This window comes from Gymnodraco acuticeps, unplaced genomic scaffold (genome assembly GCF_902827175.1).
Source record: "Gymnodraco acuticeps unplaced genomic scaffold, fGymAcu1.1, whole genome shotgun sequence".
In the NCBI taxonomy this organism is placed as follows: Eukaryota; Metazoa; Chordata; class Actinopteri; order Perciformes; family Bathydraconidae; genus Gymnodraco; species Gymnodraco acuticeps.
In genome coordinates, this window is record NW_022992193.1 from 2,301,060 (window position 1) to 2,319,402 (window position 18,343).

At 40.9% G+C, this 18,343-nt stretch overlaps 1 protein-coding gene across 3 annotated transcripts; it reads right to left on the reverse strand.

Annotated features, from left to right (window-relative positions):
• Nucleotides 1–63: 63 nt before the first annotated feature.
• On the reverse strand, nt 64–9,679 carry LOC117539324 (glutathione S-transferase LANCL1-like). 3 transcript variants are annotated; one of them, XM_034205462.1, is made up of 11 exons: nt 9,554–9,677; nt 9,051–9,191; nt 8,853–8,970; nt 7,965–8,175; nt 6,951–7,098; nt 6,279–6,425; nt 4,923–5,105; nt 4,427–4,603; nt 3,360–3,432; nt 2,139–2,229; nt 64–1,564 (listed from the first exon to the last, which is right to left on the reverse strand). In XM_034205462.1, exons 2-10 carry the CDS (start codon nt 9,135–9,137, stop codon nt 2,153–2,155), a joined length of 1,221 nt encoding a protein of 406 aa, XP_034061353.1. In that variant the 5' UTR covers nt 9,138–9,191; nt 9,554–9,677; the 3' UTR covers nt 64–1,564; nt 2,139–2,152. The 3 variants fall into 3 exon arrangements, with proteins under 3 accessions (XP_034061353.1, XP_034061352.1, XP_034061351.1); XM_034205461.1 differs by lacking the exon at nt 64–1,564 and having other exon boundaries at nt 1,566–2,229; nt 9,051–9,188; nt 9,554–9,679; XM_034205460.1 differs by lacking the exon at nt 64–1,564 and having other exon boundaries at nt 1,566–2,229.
• Between the last annotated feature and the right edge of the window lie 8,664 nt (nt 9,680–18,343).

The window sequence follows — 18,343 nt, forward strand, 5'->3', positions numbered from 1 at the left end:
TTAGTGTTTTTTGTTGGTCATAAAATATTTGGGTGCCAACTGAAAAACATCAAAAAGTGAACATGTGGTTATTTATTTATTTAGATCGTGAAATGCAGCGATAACAGAGCAAGTTAAGACAAGAACATGGACACACATTAACAGCCAAGAGGTTATACCACGTTCAAAACAAACGAAAAAGACTGGGGGTGTGATTAAAAAGTTAGTTTTAAAGACACAGCTGAGGGGGGGGTGCAGACACACAGAGGCAGCGTGCACGGGGGTTGGGTGATTCACTAATGCTGTGTATCCCGTTGTGTAAGAAGGAAAGAGGATTGGTGTGAGTGACCCAGAGTGAAAGACCACTCCCCTGGACAGATGAGATCTATTTTTACCCCCCGGAGGTGTCCGGTTCCTCCTACTCCGGCTCTGTGGAGTTGGGGGCAGAGAAAATGAACGCTCCTCGAGACCCTCCGGTATAGTAACCGCCCCGCGCAGCAGACCCCTCCTCTTTCCCCTGCGAGGCCCCAGCTGGCGTCAGGTCATAAAGAAGCACGGGCTTAAAAAAGAGCGGTGGCATTGTGTCGTCGCTTGGTTTTCAGGAGTGTTACGTGAGCCTTATTTGGAAAAGAGAGGCGACCCGTTGAGCCAAGTAACCCAGAGAGAGGGACAGAGGATTGGAGACCCCCGCCGCTGATATGGGGTTCTTATGAGAGCCTTAAAACCGAGCGATACAATGTGAGAGAGGTCAAATGTGAAGCTCTGTTTTATGTCAGGCTTTAAAAGACAACGTTTTTACATAATGAAGACAAGACCGACAACATAATGGGCAGTGTTTCTTTGAAATGTATTAAATGAACTAAAAAGCATTGTTTATTAACTTTGAAAGCATTATGAGGTAGTGTTTTCTGCTCGATTTCTTGTCAAATTTCATATAGCTTGGTGGGAAAAGGTGTAACATAGGCAAAGGAAGAAATCATAAAAATGTAGATCTGAAACACGGCTTGGATGCACACATTAATTTGCGTCAACATTGCAAGAAAGGGCATCCGTGCTGTATTTACAATGTGGAATAACCGGAAAGAAGGGGTCCCGGACTGTGAAAAGACCACCCCCCACTTGTCAGAACTCGGAAACATATCAACATACCGTTTGAACGCTCAGATAAATAAAAATGAAACACATATTTAGAGAGAACCTTGATGTTGTTTTTAACGTCACAACTTAAAGAAAAACGAGAATGAATGCATTGTTGGCCTTTATGGAGGTATCAGTTATTGATCATCAAAATCTCCATGTAACCGTTTTTAATTCCTCATTTAGTCGGATGTAGTTTGATTTTCTGGTTGTCTTCATACATATATATTCACTTTTAATCTCAGCTGCCTGAATATGGAAAATTAACCCGATAAACATAACATGTGAAAAGCTGGCTGAGGTGAATGTACTTTATATTCCAGATAGAGGTTAATCTCCACATAATCTCACATTGCAGGCTCGCTGCCGCCCCCTTCTGGCCGTTCCTTGCTGCTGCGTACACCACATTAAGATCAGGGAGCTTCAGGAAGTGACTACAGAGCGACAGCTGTAAAAAGACACATGGTTTATTGCTCAGACAGTGCAAAGGACAGGCAACAGTTTACACTTGGGGGTTGATCCCTTAACACATGGCACCGTATTATATTTAGTGCATTGTTACTAGCTTTGCTGTTGACACTGTAAAGAAAAGAAAACCAAAAAAGCATCCATTGTTTTTTTTTACCATATCAAGCTATGCAGAATAGAAACACATTTGTAAGTGTTAGCAAAAACACCTTTTTTTTTTAACCACAATTTTATTTTTTTAAATCCAGAAAATTAATTTCCCTTACTGTTTTTTTTTTACTTCACCCTCAAAATATGTCACAATCTGAGCAACATCCACAGTTTTGAAAGCAATTATACACAAATTAAGGAACGAAAAAAGCAAGCTCTTATGTTTGAAATGCGAGTATAGGACTTATCCTGTTTAATAACATGTAGAGTTCCCGGGAGAGAAGAGCAGGAAAAACATGGCACAATGTCGATCGTTGTGAATGTAGTGTTTCATGCATGAGTGTGACACAGAGCAAAAGTGTGTGGGTCTTCTCCTTCCCACAGTGTGGGTGGGGGGGCACTACCTGTGGGAACACGTCTACACCTCGAAGGAGGGGAACCTCGCTTTCATTGGCTGCAGGATGTCGGCCAAGAAGTAGATGGTGCCAGCCATGCCTGTGAACAGGAAGTGATGCGGTGAGTTTACAGAGACAAACATGATACAGGACAATAGACATGTAGAAAACACTAGTTAAGGTTCATATTCATTTTGTAAGCTGTAATTCTTATGATTTTGGTTTTCCAACCCAGACGTTGCGCTAGGCAGGACGGGCAGGATCGCAACATTTCCGTCAAAATCCATTATTACCCGTAGCGCACAGCGTTAGGCAAATACTTTTGTTGATCTGTTCGGCAAAGTTAGGTTTGGAAACGATATCATTTTCCTGTTGGGAAATACATAACACGGCATAATACCGGAGAAATGTTGGCGCTGTTCTGAGTTTGTTCTAATCTGTCAAAATGATGGACGGCTTTCAGATTTTTCCGTCACTTAAAAAAAATCCATCATAGACGGAAAATATTCGGTTAACGCGACCTCGGTTAACCGAATGTTCCAACTGCAATCTTTAAATTGTCTTTCCAAAATATACATAAATGTGTCATTTTATTCAGTCCTGTTGATCATTTATGTTGCACTAACATTTATAAAACCTGCTTTATCTTTAATGAATGTGATCAAATGAAACATAATGAGCAAATTGTCACTTATTACAGAGCAGTTTCTGTCGTTCAGTTAAGCTCGTTTGGTCGGAAATGACACTAAAAACACTCTGAAGCCAAGCTACGTTTAGGAGTTGCCATTTACACAGGTCCCTTGTCCTCTCATGCCGAGACACTGGAGTGAAAATAGGTGCTACGGTTAGCCAATGCTAACCCCGGGCTGATGGAGCGTTGACAATACACTTTGTTCTTGCTGTACAAATGTGATGTGTTTGACCATTTGAAAAACGGTGTATATGTATGTGCATGCTGAAGTCTTTAAGCACTCTTAAAATGGCACAACTCCAAGACAATCTTTATGAATTGTAGTGGTCGAAGATGGTTACATCTTGCATCAAATCTCAATATCAAATAGTTGATATTGAGACATAACAGAGGATAGGGATGGTCTTTATTTACTTATTCTAAGTCCTCAATACTGAAACACAAGCCGCTACACATCTGTAGTGTGTGAGTTCATTGTGGGAGTGGAGGAGGTAATATTTGATTCAAATGTAATAGTGGGACATGTCATTGAATATTACCTTCGAAAAGGGAGAAGGGAGTGTCAGGCGTCCGGCATCCATGTTTGCCATAGTTCATGCACCAGTCAGCAAACTGTGGCGAGACAAAGGCAGATAGTGTCACAATAACATTCCCATCCTATCACAACACTGGATTGCAGCTGACCCCTGGAGGATAACAAACAATGTCAACACCTGCTGAAAATGGTGCTCCTCTCAGTGAAAGCCTAGCATCTGTCGGAGGTTTCGGATTATGACCACAATGTCGCTGCGGAGCGAGTATCAGAGCTTAGGCGAGACGTGTGAAGAGTCTATTTCCATCCTCTGCGAATGGATCCATATTCACGATAGTACACGTGGGACTCGTGCCACCTGGAGCGCATCCAGGGAGGAACACTCGCACCGACAGCCACCAAGCTTTTGTCTAAAAACATAAAAGGCCCCGCTTCTCACACGCACCTGGATCCAGGAATAATAATGATCTGTTTTACGGCTGGCGGGGGGCCAATTGCGCTCTGATTGCTTGCCCTTTGTGAGAAGTTTAATATGACTTTGACATCTTGGATCAAAGTCAGAGAAAGACGGATTATAAAATGCCTTTTTTCCTATTTATCGTGGCATTATAATAGTAGAAACACAGTGGGTCAAAAGCACGGTACATATGTTATTTTAAATTATTTATAAGCAGGTAAAGACACATTGAAATCCCTAAACAGTTTGATAGATTTAATAAATTATTTACAAGCAAGTAATTAAGCATAAAAATCCGTTAACACTTTGATAGATTATTTAAATTATATTTATTTTTATTAAGATGCTTTGGTTAATCGATCTTTAATTTAATCCCTTCAAACTATTTATTTAATTTGTAGAAAAATACAGTTATTTCCTTGCATAGAGAAAACAAATGGGCATACTTCCATATTTTGTTTATTAGCGTTAAAATGAATCTTAAATGATACCCAAACAGATGAGAAAACAACTAAGTATTTGGACACTAAGACTGATCCTACAGGAGCCCCCTCTAATGCCTGATCGTCTGAATGCCTGCTGCCCTGTGTGAGCGATGTTTAGTGTGTGCGCCTCACCATGCAGGCTCTATAGAGGTGCTTGGGGTCCTGTGTTAGCCGGTAGAGGGCGAGGAAGGTGTAGGCGTTCCCCGCCGCTCCGTGACACAGGCCGTAGCCCTTCTTCAGCAGGCCGCAGTGCCACACCACCTCCCCGCACTGCAGCGCGTCCTCCAGGTACTGCGGCACCCCGAAGGCCTGGGGGAGGAAGAAAGAAAAGAGATGTTAAAACGTAGGGAGTTGTTTGTCTCTATGTGAATGGGGACTTTGGTTTAGACTGTGTAGACAGTGTTTGGATTAAATGATGGCTGTGTTGTGGTTTCTCCATAAAACTGGTTAAATAAATAATTATACAAAAAAGATTTCTACACTCGAACCAGTTCCTACCTCACAAGCAGCACTAACAGCATATCGTCATTACATATATGAAAACAGAAATGGCCTAAAGATCCCCACAAGATGACCGTATGTAAATCCTTTGCATCTGACATCAGGTAAACAAAAACATGTTGTTTACCCTGTATGCCTGCAGCAGCATGTACACCACCCCTGGGGCCCCGTGGCACCAGTGCACCAGCAGATCCCGGTCGTCCCCGATGCAGGGGGGGTAGTTCCCTGTGGGGAACTTGAGGCGACACACGTGGTCCACGCTGGGCTTCACCAGCCTGTGGACGTACTCCTCCACGCAGACGAATCCCGGCTGGGGGGGAGAGACCATGTTTAAACAGGATGAAGAAGGAACCAGTGCAAACTTCACGATAAGGTGGTAGACACAGAGGCAAAACCTTTCATTAATAAAAGTTTGGAGAATTTTTTTTGTTTACATTACTTTATGACTTTTTCTTTCAATTTGAATTCTTATTCGAAGCCTTAGCAGCAAGCTAATGCAGTAAGCCATATACTGATAGAATTAAAGGTCCCACGTCATGCTTTTCCGGTTATTACCCGTCCCCTTGTGTGTTATGTAGCTTTTTCTGCAAGTAAACGGTCTGCAGAGTCACAAACCTTCAAATGACACCCTGTAGTGAGTAAAACACAGGAAAGACCCGTCTGTGCTGCCCCAGAACGCCTCGTTGGACATTTCTCTTTTTCCATTGTTTACTTCCTGGGTATAGTAACGTAACGGCGAGACACAGCGGAACTCAGCCTGAGCACACACACAAACTCCCAGCCAGGCTGCGGGTGTGTTTCGGGCTGGGTTTCGCTGTGTCACAGACAGCCACTGGGCTCACAGGAAGGGGGGGGGGCAGGAGCTCCAACAAGCCGTTTAGGACAGAGAGTGAATACACATACTATACAGAGATGCTGTATGAGAAACCAATGTGAGTTTGGAACTAAATCTATTCTAGTAGACCTCAACAATGGAATTATGATCAGTAGAAATGGCCATGACATGGGACCTTTAACAAATTCTAATTTAAAATGCATATTTTAACAAACCGGGATAACATTATTGATGTAACAAATAGTAATTTATTTAAACAATTTATAGATAGTGCTTTACTAAACACAATGCCAAATATTCCCAGTTTCTGGCTTTTAAAAAAGGTGCAGTAATTTGTTTTATATTATTATAAATGTAATGTCTTAAGCTTGAATTCACTAATTTTCATATCGGGTTCTAGATACCTTTGATGAGCAGTTAAGACATTTAATAATTACAAAATCAAATACATTATTGGATATATAGTTGTTTGGAGTTGTAGTTATCAGAGAATTAAAAAAACGGAGCATATTTGTTGGTTGTAGCTAGGAGTGACAACCTAACCCCGTTTGAAATGAGTAGAAATAGGAATATTAATAAGGTCTGCCATTGCTCCTTTAGAAATGAGTGTAAACCAGCGGCTTGGCTCCGCCCCGGAGGCTGGCTGACCTGCATGAGGTAGTAGTAGATGCCCGATAGGCCGTGGGCGGCGCCGACGTACTGCTCCTGGTACCACTCGAACATCAGAGGGCTGTGGTTCTGCACCCGGAACTTCCTGCTGAGGTGCTCGCCAGACACCAGCACCGACTCACTGATCTGAGAGGGGAAACAACACATCCCGCCTCACAAACACACCTAATCTGTACAATTCAAAGAGACCAATGGAGATACATTTGCAACGTGGACACCAATATGAGCAAGAGCGAGCAAATGTGTCGTAAATTGAGATAGCTGGGGGCAGCAAAGTAAAAGTTAGAGGACTTTATAACCCAAAAATAGCATTATTTCCACAGTAAATTGTTAACAAATATCCGAGTGGAAGGATATCCTATTTTTTGTATTCATTGCTAACCCTTTTATTAAATACGTTTCAATTTCCTCTCTGAGTGTGGTTACTATAGAATATTGTTGCATTGCAATCTAAACCAAAAGTAGATTTCTATTTCATTAGCAGTCATTGTATCCCATGTTGTTCACTTTCCCTTCTCGTTCAATACGTTTTAATGTAACATTGAAAAGAGTACTTTCTTGAATGATCAGTCAGCCTGTCCTTGATAAGAAACCAAAAGTAAATATTCACCACCTCACACCCGGTGTTTCAAAGTGTGACGCTCTCCCTACCTGCTGGATGTACTGCAGCGGGATCCTGTCCTGCCCCATCTGCTGGTTGATGAAGACGAGGGAGTACAGGTACCCCATCCGCCCGTAGAGCAGCTCGTCGGGCAGACCGCCCACACCTTTCACCACGTTCTGGTGGAACTGCAGCAGTCTGGGAACGAGGCACAGGAGAATTCATGAGACCTCGTCGTGCACTAATGACAGATGACTGTTTACAATTCAAATGTAACAAGTGTGATCACAACCCTACCTTTGGGAGCTAATTTAACTGGATCAGCAGCACACGGTGCGATTGGTTCATCCACAATCAGCCAATCACACGCATTGAGGTGTGTTGTGATCACCCTCTCTAAGTGCTGTTGTAAGTTAACCCGTCTTGATTTGTGTGGATCATTTGTGTTACAAATTGTACGTTTACGAAGACACCATATCCCTTTTTAAAATATCTAGTGAGCATGCAAAAGCCAACACAATAATATGCATACTCTAAATAAGGCAGGACAATAGAGAAAATCAAAACGTAATATTTTTGATCAATGACCCCGATATTTCGTTGATATTGTAGCACTGACCGTTGCTGCTTCAGAAATACTTTACACTATGAGATTGTTGATAAGGTATCATCAGTAATGTGAATATAATGGCTACGTAGGTATAGGAGAGTAAGTAACAGTTGGTTTAGTTCAGACAATGACATCACTTCAAGGTAATGTAGCCTTCAAGACATACAAAATGTAGGATATGTATCAGGATCGCGATATCATATTAATATTTAACAAAACTCTTCTTCTAAGTACCTTAATAAATATACCACCAATACATTTGATAGAAACTCCACTATCTTGTGTCTGGGAAAAACTCAAACTTAACAGGATGCTACATATATCCTTATGGGATGTGACTAAATATTTGATTGAGTTCAATGACTACGGAACATAACAAGCTCAAATGTACCCATTACCTACCCGAGAGACCATAATAAAAACGACCCCCTGTACCTTTGCGTTTCAGACTGACCTGTTGATGCACTCGTCGGTCTCCTGCACCCGCTGCAGGCGATGGTAGACCACCGCAGCGATAGCCAGCGGCCCTGCATCCCCGCACAGGAAGGTGACATCATGACGCCGGGTCAAACACTTCAGACTGCGGCTCACATATTCCAGAGCTCTCTGCAGTAAGGACGTGTCCCTGAACACGTTGTGGAGGTGCAGATAAAGCAGAGCGATACCTGTGGAAGAACGGATGCATTTCAGTGATGTTAACTGTTCAAACTAATCTCGGGATATTCCTTTCTTCAATAACCTTATTTTTTTTTTACCGATCCATCTCAAATAGAACATTTCATTTTCCCCCCCGATTTTATAGTTGTATTGTGCACTTTGGACATTCATGTTGAGAAGGGTGCTATATAAATAAATGTTTACTTACTTACTAACAGATCTATTAATAATATTAAATAACTTTAGAAAAAGGTTAAAAGCCTTGTTTTTTGCTAGTCAAAAAGACGTTCACTTTTATATAATATAAAACAGAGAAAAGCTCCATAGTTGACGGGCTGAAAACTGGATTTATATTCACGATTCAAAACTATTAAAAAAAAAATCAATTATTTTAACAGCTGCCGTTACACACCGGTACTTATAGTTGCATTTCTTAGTAAATCATGTTTTCTAATATTGAGTATGACCTTGAGTTTGTTCAATAAATCATCATAACCTGTAAAGAAAAATCTAATTGCATGAAAAAAAAAATCAGGGACATTTATAATGCAAATCATGTCCACAATGAGTCTCACAGTCATACATGCATATATTAAATATTAATAAGACATTACAGACACAAAGACACAAAATCCAATCACACAATAAGATGTCACTAATGAAAGATGTGTAAGGGTGTCATCACCTGCCCAGCCGGTGTAAATGGTGCAATCTCTCGGGTCTGCAGACTTCAGCCCGTTCTCCATCACAGCCAGCAGCTCACTGATCTTGCTGCTCAGCCTCTGGGCAAACTCTGCTGTGAGCTGGAGGTGGAGAAAATGTTAAATAATGAGGGTTTCTGCACGGGAATCTGATGCACGAGCATGCATTCTTTATGCCTTACCTTTCCCTGGCAGTCAAACAACGCCTGTGTTGAGGCTGGGTTCCCATCATAGTCGTGATATGGATTCCTCCAGGCTCTCGTGTCCATTTTGACAGTTTTGTCTCTGCTGCACTGCTGAAATCGGCCAGTAAGATGTATCTGCTAAAGATGAGGCGGTAAAAGACGCGTGAGACCGGAAAAGCGAGTGTTAGAGATTTAAAAATTGGGATAAATACAGTAAGCTCCCGTTATTATTACGGAATAAAGCCACATAACGCAATAAGCCTCTTATGCTAGGCTACATACACCCACACACGCATGAAATAATGACAGCTTAGCTAGCCGCAGCTTCGTGTACGCTAAGCTACAAAGCTAAAGCTAACGGCTTGCATTTGCACGTGTAACTGAAGCTACTTAATAGCGTAATTCAACATATTATCACATCGATATATGTCGTCTCAAATTAAAGTCGAGCATTAGGATAAAATTGTAAAGCGCAAACATTGATGGATAAGCAACGTTACCTCTGCTAGTCCTGCACTGTTGTTGATGTAAAGTCTTCTTCGTCTTTATATTTTCCTGATGGGGTTGTGGCGTTTAGCTAGCAGGCTGCTGCCACCTGCTGCTGATAAGGAGGTACTGCATCACTATAATGGATACACTGCTGTGGTGGTCATTGTGCTCATTGCAACATTAAAACATTTTTTTTTAATGAATAATACAAATTGTAAAAATGATCAATCATCTTCACTACAAAATGTAGATAGAAAAGGATAATACATCTGAAAAAAAATCTCCAATTCAGATTGATATCTTTACATTACTTTAATTATTCTTTTGTTTTTCGAAAATATATTTGAAAAAAATTGACAATATGTAACATACAAAATATTATAAAAAGACCATCACAATGTAATATGCTGATATATGTTCTTGCATTTACTGTGAGTAAGTTTAATAACACATCATGTTTCATTTCCCATGGTCCTGCATTTCCTAGTAATTGTATAGAGTTGTATACTAGCTCAGAGAGACACAGTGACACAGCTATCTCAAGGCTTTTATTGTCATTTGTACAAAGCTACAGTACAGTGTAGATATGTCAATGAAAATCTGAGGTCACAGGCTCCTCCAACAGAGCAACACAATACACAGATACAATAGTGCAAGTAAATATAAATACAATAGATTAGAAATAGTGCAAGGAGAGTCTATATACAAGTCATTGTAATACGATATATTAGATACATAATTTGTAAGTTGCAAACAGATGAATGTTATGGATACATGATTGAAATAATAACAGTCAGAGACTATTATAGGACAGATTGCTTTAATCAAACACTGAGCTGTAGCAACCCTATTAAATTGATCAAAGACATAATCACAGAAAACAAATGCCTTCATGTAGATCTATTTAGGGACTGGTTGACATGAAGGTTTGATATGCTAACAGATTATCGCTCGACCAACAACAATAGCTGCTTTCAGTACACAATGTTCCCCTTGGAGCTGTGAAGGACTTTATCACTGAGGTGACTGATGTCAGACATTAACTCTGCGACATGAATGTTTCCAAAGGTTGCATAATCAATCAGGCTTGATCTGCTGAGGCCACTGTGCAATAACCTTACACTTAATATATTACAATTGCACATACAATGCAGCAGCACACAAGTCCAATTCATGCTTCTTTTTAAATTATGTTGGACATATTTTTAAAAAGCTCTTAAGATTCTCATATAGTAAATGCAAAAGATGAAATTTTTTTTAGTTCAGGAGATGATTTTGGAGTTCTAACAGAAAGCATTGTAAAGGAAAATTGTTAATATGATTCGAGAAGAAAAAAGCATTTTGTAAATGTACACTCATTTTTGTTTTTTGTGAATTGAGAAAGAATGAAATAGTTTCACTGTCTATAGGGCCCAGTAGTTCAACACTTTTAATCTCAATCAGATCCGATCAGATTTTGAAATCCCATTTTTTGTGATCCAGGATCAGACAACTCGGCCAGATTTTGTCCCAGTATTTCAAAGCAATTCAGGATAGGACAGGCCCGGACTGGCCATCGGGAGGACCGGGAGGTTTCCCGATGGCCTGGCCTGTTAAGTGGCCTGCTGGCCTGAGGATTTATTTTTAAAGTATGTATTGTGAACGCAACGCTGCGCAAATGTGGGTCTGACTCTGCCTCACAGAGGGTGATTGGCTGTACATGATGTGGCCTGCCGACATGGCCACTTTCATACAGATCATACTAATGCCCTCGATTGGTCTCTATGTGTCATTCAATCTCGGGAGGGTGTGTGTTAGTGTATGTGTGGCGCGAGCGAGCGATAAAGCGCGCGCACCGGTTACGTGTATTGTTGTTGTTAGCATCTGGTGCTAGCTGCGCTAACGGATATAAGGAGCTTTTTCAACAACAAGGTGGGGGGAGAGTCCTCTCCTGTCAGACTGAGAGACTGATAACTACAGCTCAGGTGAGGTAAAGGACTCTGAGTGTTTAGATAGTTAACTCAGTCTAAGTTATCTCTGTGGGTCTCAAACGGTTTGGTCACCATTTATGTAAACACATATTTCCATTTGAGGGGGGAGTGATTAGTAAAATATGCATGAATAATAAAAATAAAAACGTTAACTAGGTGAAAAAAGGCAAGATAAACTATTAAAACTTGTTGAGAGCTAAAACTAGTCTTTGCTTCTGCCTCAAAGAGGAGCAGGGGGAGAGGAGGGAGACAGGTGAGGCTGGTTCAGGAGCACAGACACACTCACAACTATAAATGAACCAAAAACAAATAAATAAACAAGTTTCAATGTTTTTTCATATTGGATATGGCATGTTATTGGTTATGGCCATGTTCTTATGATTTTATGATTATTTAAATGTATACAGTTATGTTTCATGTGGGTGTAGTCTCTTTATTTCCCCCTCAAAATGCACCAGATTGATGCATTTAAGTCCAACATTTAAAAAACCCGGGGGGGGGGCATGCCCCCGGACCCCCCTATAGGATTTGAGGTCCACCCCCACTTAAAATATGTTCACATAGTTTCCTAAATAGATTCGCACATTTTTTTAAATTGTAACCCATGTCCATATGTTTATTTTTGGGTAGTAGATTTAGAGGGCTATCACTACGGGCAGCAACGCTGTAAAAATTGACAAATAAATCCAGCAAAATGGCACAAAAAACTGGTAGTGGCCTGGCTGGGTGTATAATTCCCGGCCTGACTTATTGTCCCAGTCCGGCCCTAGGATAGGATCACCCTGATCCAGATTCAGACTTTTCAAGATGACTAGATCCTGAATGTCGGTGCTCTAATCCTACCGATCTCCATCAAGTGGATATGAAAAATAATGCAAGGAAGACAAGAGACCACATTGCAGAGACTTCTATTGTCCGCAATTACTTTTGAAAGGTGATGACAGATGATGGACTTTGTTGAAGATATTTTTTCTTTAATCTAAATTACATTTGTGTTTGATAATCTTTGTTGTGATACTTTTATGAGCATAAACATTTATGTCATCAACATTTGGTTGGTTGGTAGGCCACCACAAACGTGACCAAAAAATAAAATTGATTTGCCATGAAGGGTAAACATTGTGTATTATTTCAGTTAACAAACTTTGCCATCTTATTTATATTGAAACATATTTTAAATACATTGTACAGTACATGTTGCTCTGGTAATCCAATGGAAATCCACCCCTCTGGTGGGATCAAGATAATCCAGTTTTTTGGGATCAAACTGATCCCAATCCTGTGTTGTCGGTTTGAACTAAACCCGTGTTGAAGATTTGATCCAGATTTGATGTCCTGATCTGATATCAAAGTGATCCTAATCCTGTTTTTTGGTTTTGAACTACCCAAAATCCAAATCTGATCCGATTAGATTGGGATTACAAATTGTGAACTCCTGTGCCCAAGAGTTCAAAGCTTTTAATCTCAATCAGATCCGATCAGATTTTGAAATCCCATTTTTTGTGATCCAGGATCAGACAAGTCGGCCAGATTTTGTCCCTGGAGTTCAAAACAATTCAGGATAGGATCAGCCTGATCCAGATTACGATTTTTCAAGATGACTAGATCCTGAATATCAGTGCTTTAATCCTACCGAGCGCCATCTAGTGGACATGAAAAATAATACAAGGAAGACAAGAGACCACGTTGCAGACATCTATTGTCCGCAATTACTTTTGAAAGGTGATGACAGATGATGGACTTTTTTTGTTGTTGAAAATATTTTTTCTTTAATCTAAATTACATTTGTGATTGACAATCTTTGTTGTGATACTTTCATGAGCATAAACATTTATGTCAACATTTGGTTGAAAACAAAATAGGCCACCACAAACGTGACCAAAAAATGAAAAATAAAATTGATTTGCCATGAAGGCTAAAAATGGTGTATTATTTCAGTTAACAAACTTTGCCATCTTATTTATATTGAAACATATTTTTAAATAAATGGTACAGTACATTTTGCTCTGGTAATCCACTGGAAATCCACCCTTCTGGTCGGATCAGGATAATCCAGTTTTTTGGGATCAAACTGATCCCAATCCTGTGTTGTCGGTTTGAACTACCCGTTTTGAAGATTTGATCCAGATTAAAGCTTGGATTGGATTTCCTGATCTGATCGGATATCAAAGTGATCCTAATCCTGTTTTTTGGTTTTGAACTCCCCAAAATCCAAATCTGATTTGATCAGATAGGGATTAAAAGTGTTGAACTCCTGGGCCCTGGGCCCTGATGACTAGTGTCTGAATTAAGATTTTTGGGTGTGATCATTTATGACAAATGTCTAGTCGGCATGAAGAATATGTCCGTTTTCAATAAAAAATATGTTTTACGTAGATAAGAAAATGATAATTATGTACTGTGTGGTGCAACAAGTACACAAGCCATATAAATCCATTGTTAATATTACAGAAAAGTGCCTTATGAAATATTCATTAAGTGGATTCAAGAGAACACATCAGAAGATGTATTGACATTAGAACTGTACAGAGTGTGTGAATCATTCTTTATTATTAATACAGTTGTCTGAAAGTTGTTTGCACTTCCGTCAGTGGAACAAATAAAAAACGAAATGCATGAAATAAAGATTCTATCTGAATGCCAAACATGCCTGTGCTATTACTCTACATTATACACAGGCTCAAATATTTCACCCTCTCCTTGAGTTGATGGCATTAATAACTCACTGCTCTCCAGAGACACATCATGGATTAAATGATGGCTACAGTGCTCAAGCTTGTTTCTAGTTTAGACCAACATTAAGTAACTATTTTAAATACAAATAACACCTTAAAGGTTAGAGTGAAACGAGGTTTACACACGCCATGGAAACGTCATGTGTCAACAACCTCGTCGAAGCCCTAATAAACATAATTCCTTCAGACAGTGATAATTACTGTATTCAGAGAGCATGGGGCTGGTATTGATTGGCACGCTGCTGAGTCTCAACGCCGGTGCTCCACATTCTCAATGATTTCAGAGACGGCAGGACTGTAATCTCCCCCTCTGAAGGTTTGGCCCTATGGACGACACAATGGAGAGGAAGACGGCATTGTTCTGGCAGCAAGACGTTCTTAAAAGGAAGACTGCATATATGATATGTCCTCTGAAGGGCTGTGATCACTGTCCTCTTTTTGTTATGCCTATTCTTTCTAACGTTCTGCGATTAATACAAGCTTTAGAGATTTCATTGTTTTTTCTAAGACATACAATCTGTCCGTAAATACCCCACTGTTGAACAAGCTTGTTTGTGTCCTAAAAATGGCTAACAAGTATGAAGGTTATATCAGCCAATTTTAGCGATTTACTTCTTCCGATTGCATTTCCACTTTAATCACGTGAAACATGGTGGCTGTTTGTGAGGATTAGTATCATACAACATTATAAAAAACATGTCATCCCTGCGCTACTCTAAAATGCTTTCTGAAGTTTCCCATACCTTGAACACTCCACATCATGCAACTAAATATTGAGCTGCTTATATGCAGGGTCTAGGAGTTCAACACTTTTAATCCCTATCTGATCAGATCAGATTTTGAAATCCCATTTTTTGTGATGCAGGATCAGACAAATCGGCCAGATGTTGTCCCTGGAGTTCAAAGCAATTCAGGATAGGATCAACCTGATCCAGATTAAGATTTTTCAAGATGACTAGATCCTGAATATCAGTGCTTTAATCCTACCGATCGCCATCTAGTGGACATGAAAAATAATACAAGGAAGACAAGAGACCACATTGCAGAGACATCTATAATGTTTAATTATATATTTAAATACATAAAGGACATCAAATCATAATGAAATTGTAATTTAAAAAAATACTCCCACTAGGGTAACAACAATAAAACATTCATTCAAAGGCAGCTGGATCATCCAGGCGTGCTTTGAGGAGCTGAATTCTCAGTGAGGTTTCAGTTTGCTGAAGCCGGCACAACTGTATTTGTTCTTCGGCCAGACGGATCTGCATCTCTGCCCTCTCCGTTTCACGGCTCAGCAGAGTCTCGTAGGCATCATCCCTCTGCTCTGGTTTTCTGGTGCGTTTGCATTTTCTCTTTAGAGGTGGCTCTTGCAGTGTGTCATCAGGCCTGGCTGAAGGTCCAGCTTCTGGATCCACATGGGTCAGGAGGACCTCATCTTCAATGGTGTGTGTCACATCAGGTGCATTGACGACCGAATGAAAGTTTATCAATATACTTTATACCCCTTAATAAGATGATCACAAGCATGCAAGCTCCTGGAAAATTGTAGTACTAGGATGCTATATAAGATATATAGCCATAGTACTATGAAAATAACAATTATACAAGATAATAATTGTAGTTCTATAGGGACAAGGATAAAATCACACATACCTGCGACTCACCATCCAGTACAACGTTTGGTATTCCATGTAAAGATTGTGACTGCTGACCAGTGGCGGCGCCAGACATTTTCTCTAGGGGGTGCTGTGGGGTAGCTTGACGTTTCATAGAGGGTGCTCAAACATTAAGGGTTTCCCATTAATGCACCAGCGCTACAGTTGAATTTTCTACTGCAACACTCCCCACACACACACAGTGTGACTGTTACAATGAAGGCTCGATAATCAGCTCACGGCATATAGGTGTAAGCAGGGGTAAAGTGCTATTTTTACAAGTGGGGGGTGGACCTCACCAACTCTAGGGGGGTCCTCACCTCCTCTAGTGGGGTCCGGGGGCATGTTTCCCCCGGGAAGATTTTTTTAAATATTAAAGTTAAAAGCATCAATATGGTGCACTTTGAGAGCAACATTAAGAGATCTATGGATACATCTCTCAACATCCATATGACACAGAACTGTAAACAGATTTTCTATTTCTTTATAGATATTTTTTAAATCACACACCCTTTTAAAACAAACCGTTTGAGACCCACTGAGATAACTAGACTAAAGTTAACTATCTAAACACAGAGCCCTTTACTTCACCTGAGCTGAGGTTATCTGAGACTCTCCGTCTGACAGGAGAGAGTTCTCCCTCCACCTTGTTGTTGAAAAAGCTCCTTATATCCGTTAGCTTGGCTAGCTAGCACCAGATGCTAACCACAACGATCTCCGGTAGATACCCACCGGTGCGCGAGGCGAGCTCTCTCTCTCGCACACAAAATGGCGCGTGACACACACACACACACACACACACACACACACACACACACACACACACACACACACACACACACACACACACACACACACACACACACACACACACACACACACACACACACACACACACACACACACACACACACACACACACACACACACACACACACACACACACACACACACACACACACACACACACACACACACACACACACACACACACACACACACACACACACACACACACACACACACACACACACACACACACACACACACACACACACACACACACACACACACACACACACACACACGAGCTTGAATGAAACACAGAGACCAGAGAAGCTACTTGTAGGCTACTCACGACACTGGACGTTTAAGGACTAAAACACGATCCATCTTTCACTTTGCTGTTAGCAAATAATTTGGTGCTCTAGCTAACAGGAAGTCACTCAAGTGTCAAAGTAATTTAGCCTATGGGTAGGTCAAAAATCGAATGGGTGCTGGCCATTGGCCTAATCATATCACCTGTGTTGGCTTTATGTTTTTGGTCAAAAATGTGTTTGTTTCACATTTGCATTGATGTAATCAATAATGTTTCTAATTTAATAAAAATAATAATAATATTCGAAAACAAAACAAAAAACAAAACATATTTCTTGGGGGTGCTTTGGCAATCCTGGGGGGTGCTTCAGCACCCCCTAGCTCCCCCCTGGCGCCGCCCCTGCTGCTGACCACCAATGATATCAAGTACCACATCTGTGTATTGTCCCCTTTTATATGGTTTGTTACCCGTCTGTGGGTTTTTAGCCTGGCTGTGGTCTTTGGTAGCTTGCTGCTTCAAATTCTTCCACCTCAACCTCACTTGGTCCACCATCCTCTTGTGTCCAGATCCTGTGGCATTCACATTGTCTGTAACTTCCATCCATATTCCGCTCTTTACTTTAGTCGCTCCACCCTCTCTGTTAAAGCTACCAACTATGGAGTCATAATTGTTCCTTACACCCAGCAGCAGTGCATGGGTCTCAGCAGATGTAAAATTAGGCCCATTTTTGTCCATCTTTCCAACTCAATGGTTTGGTCAGGTCAGCAATTAGTTTTATAGGTCTGGCCTTGCTATTAATTACATAATTAACCACAGGCCCTAACCAATCTGGACATGCATTCCAGGTGTGTATTTGCAATTAGTTGTTATTCAGAGACTGATGTAGGCCTACTGACTGAAACAACAGTCAGAACACAGTCATGGCAGGGATTGTTCACATCTTCCATGCTGGAAGGAGAGGTTACCGCCAAAGGGTCCACACCGAGCGGCCCAAACCTCTCCAACAGTACACAACAGAAGAACTGTACAATCATTTTCGATTTGGATTTGATGACATCAACTACATTGCTGATCTGGTCAGGCCACAACTGCAGTGCAGAACCTTGCGGAGTCATGCTCTGACTGTAGAGGAACAGGTCTTCATTGCCCTGCGCTTTTACGCATGTGGAACATTCTATGAGGTCATAGCTGACAGCATGGGAGTCCACAGGACAACAGTGGGTGAAGTGGTGACAGCTGTGTCTGATGCACTGGCTCGCCTGCTGGATCACTTTGTGACTTTTCCCACTGATGGCCAGATTGCCAAAGTGAAGCAGAAGTTTTCTTCTTCTGGGAGACA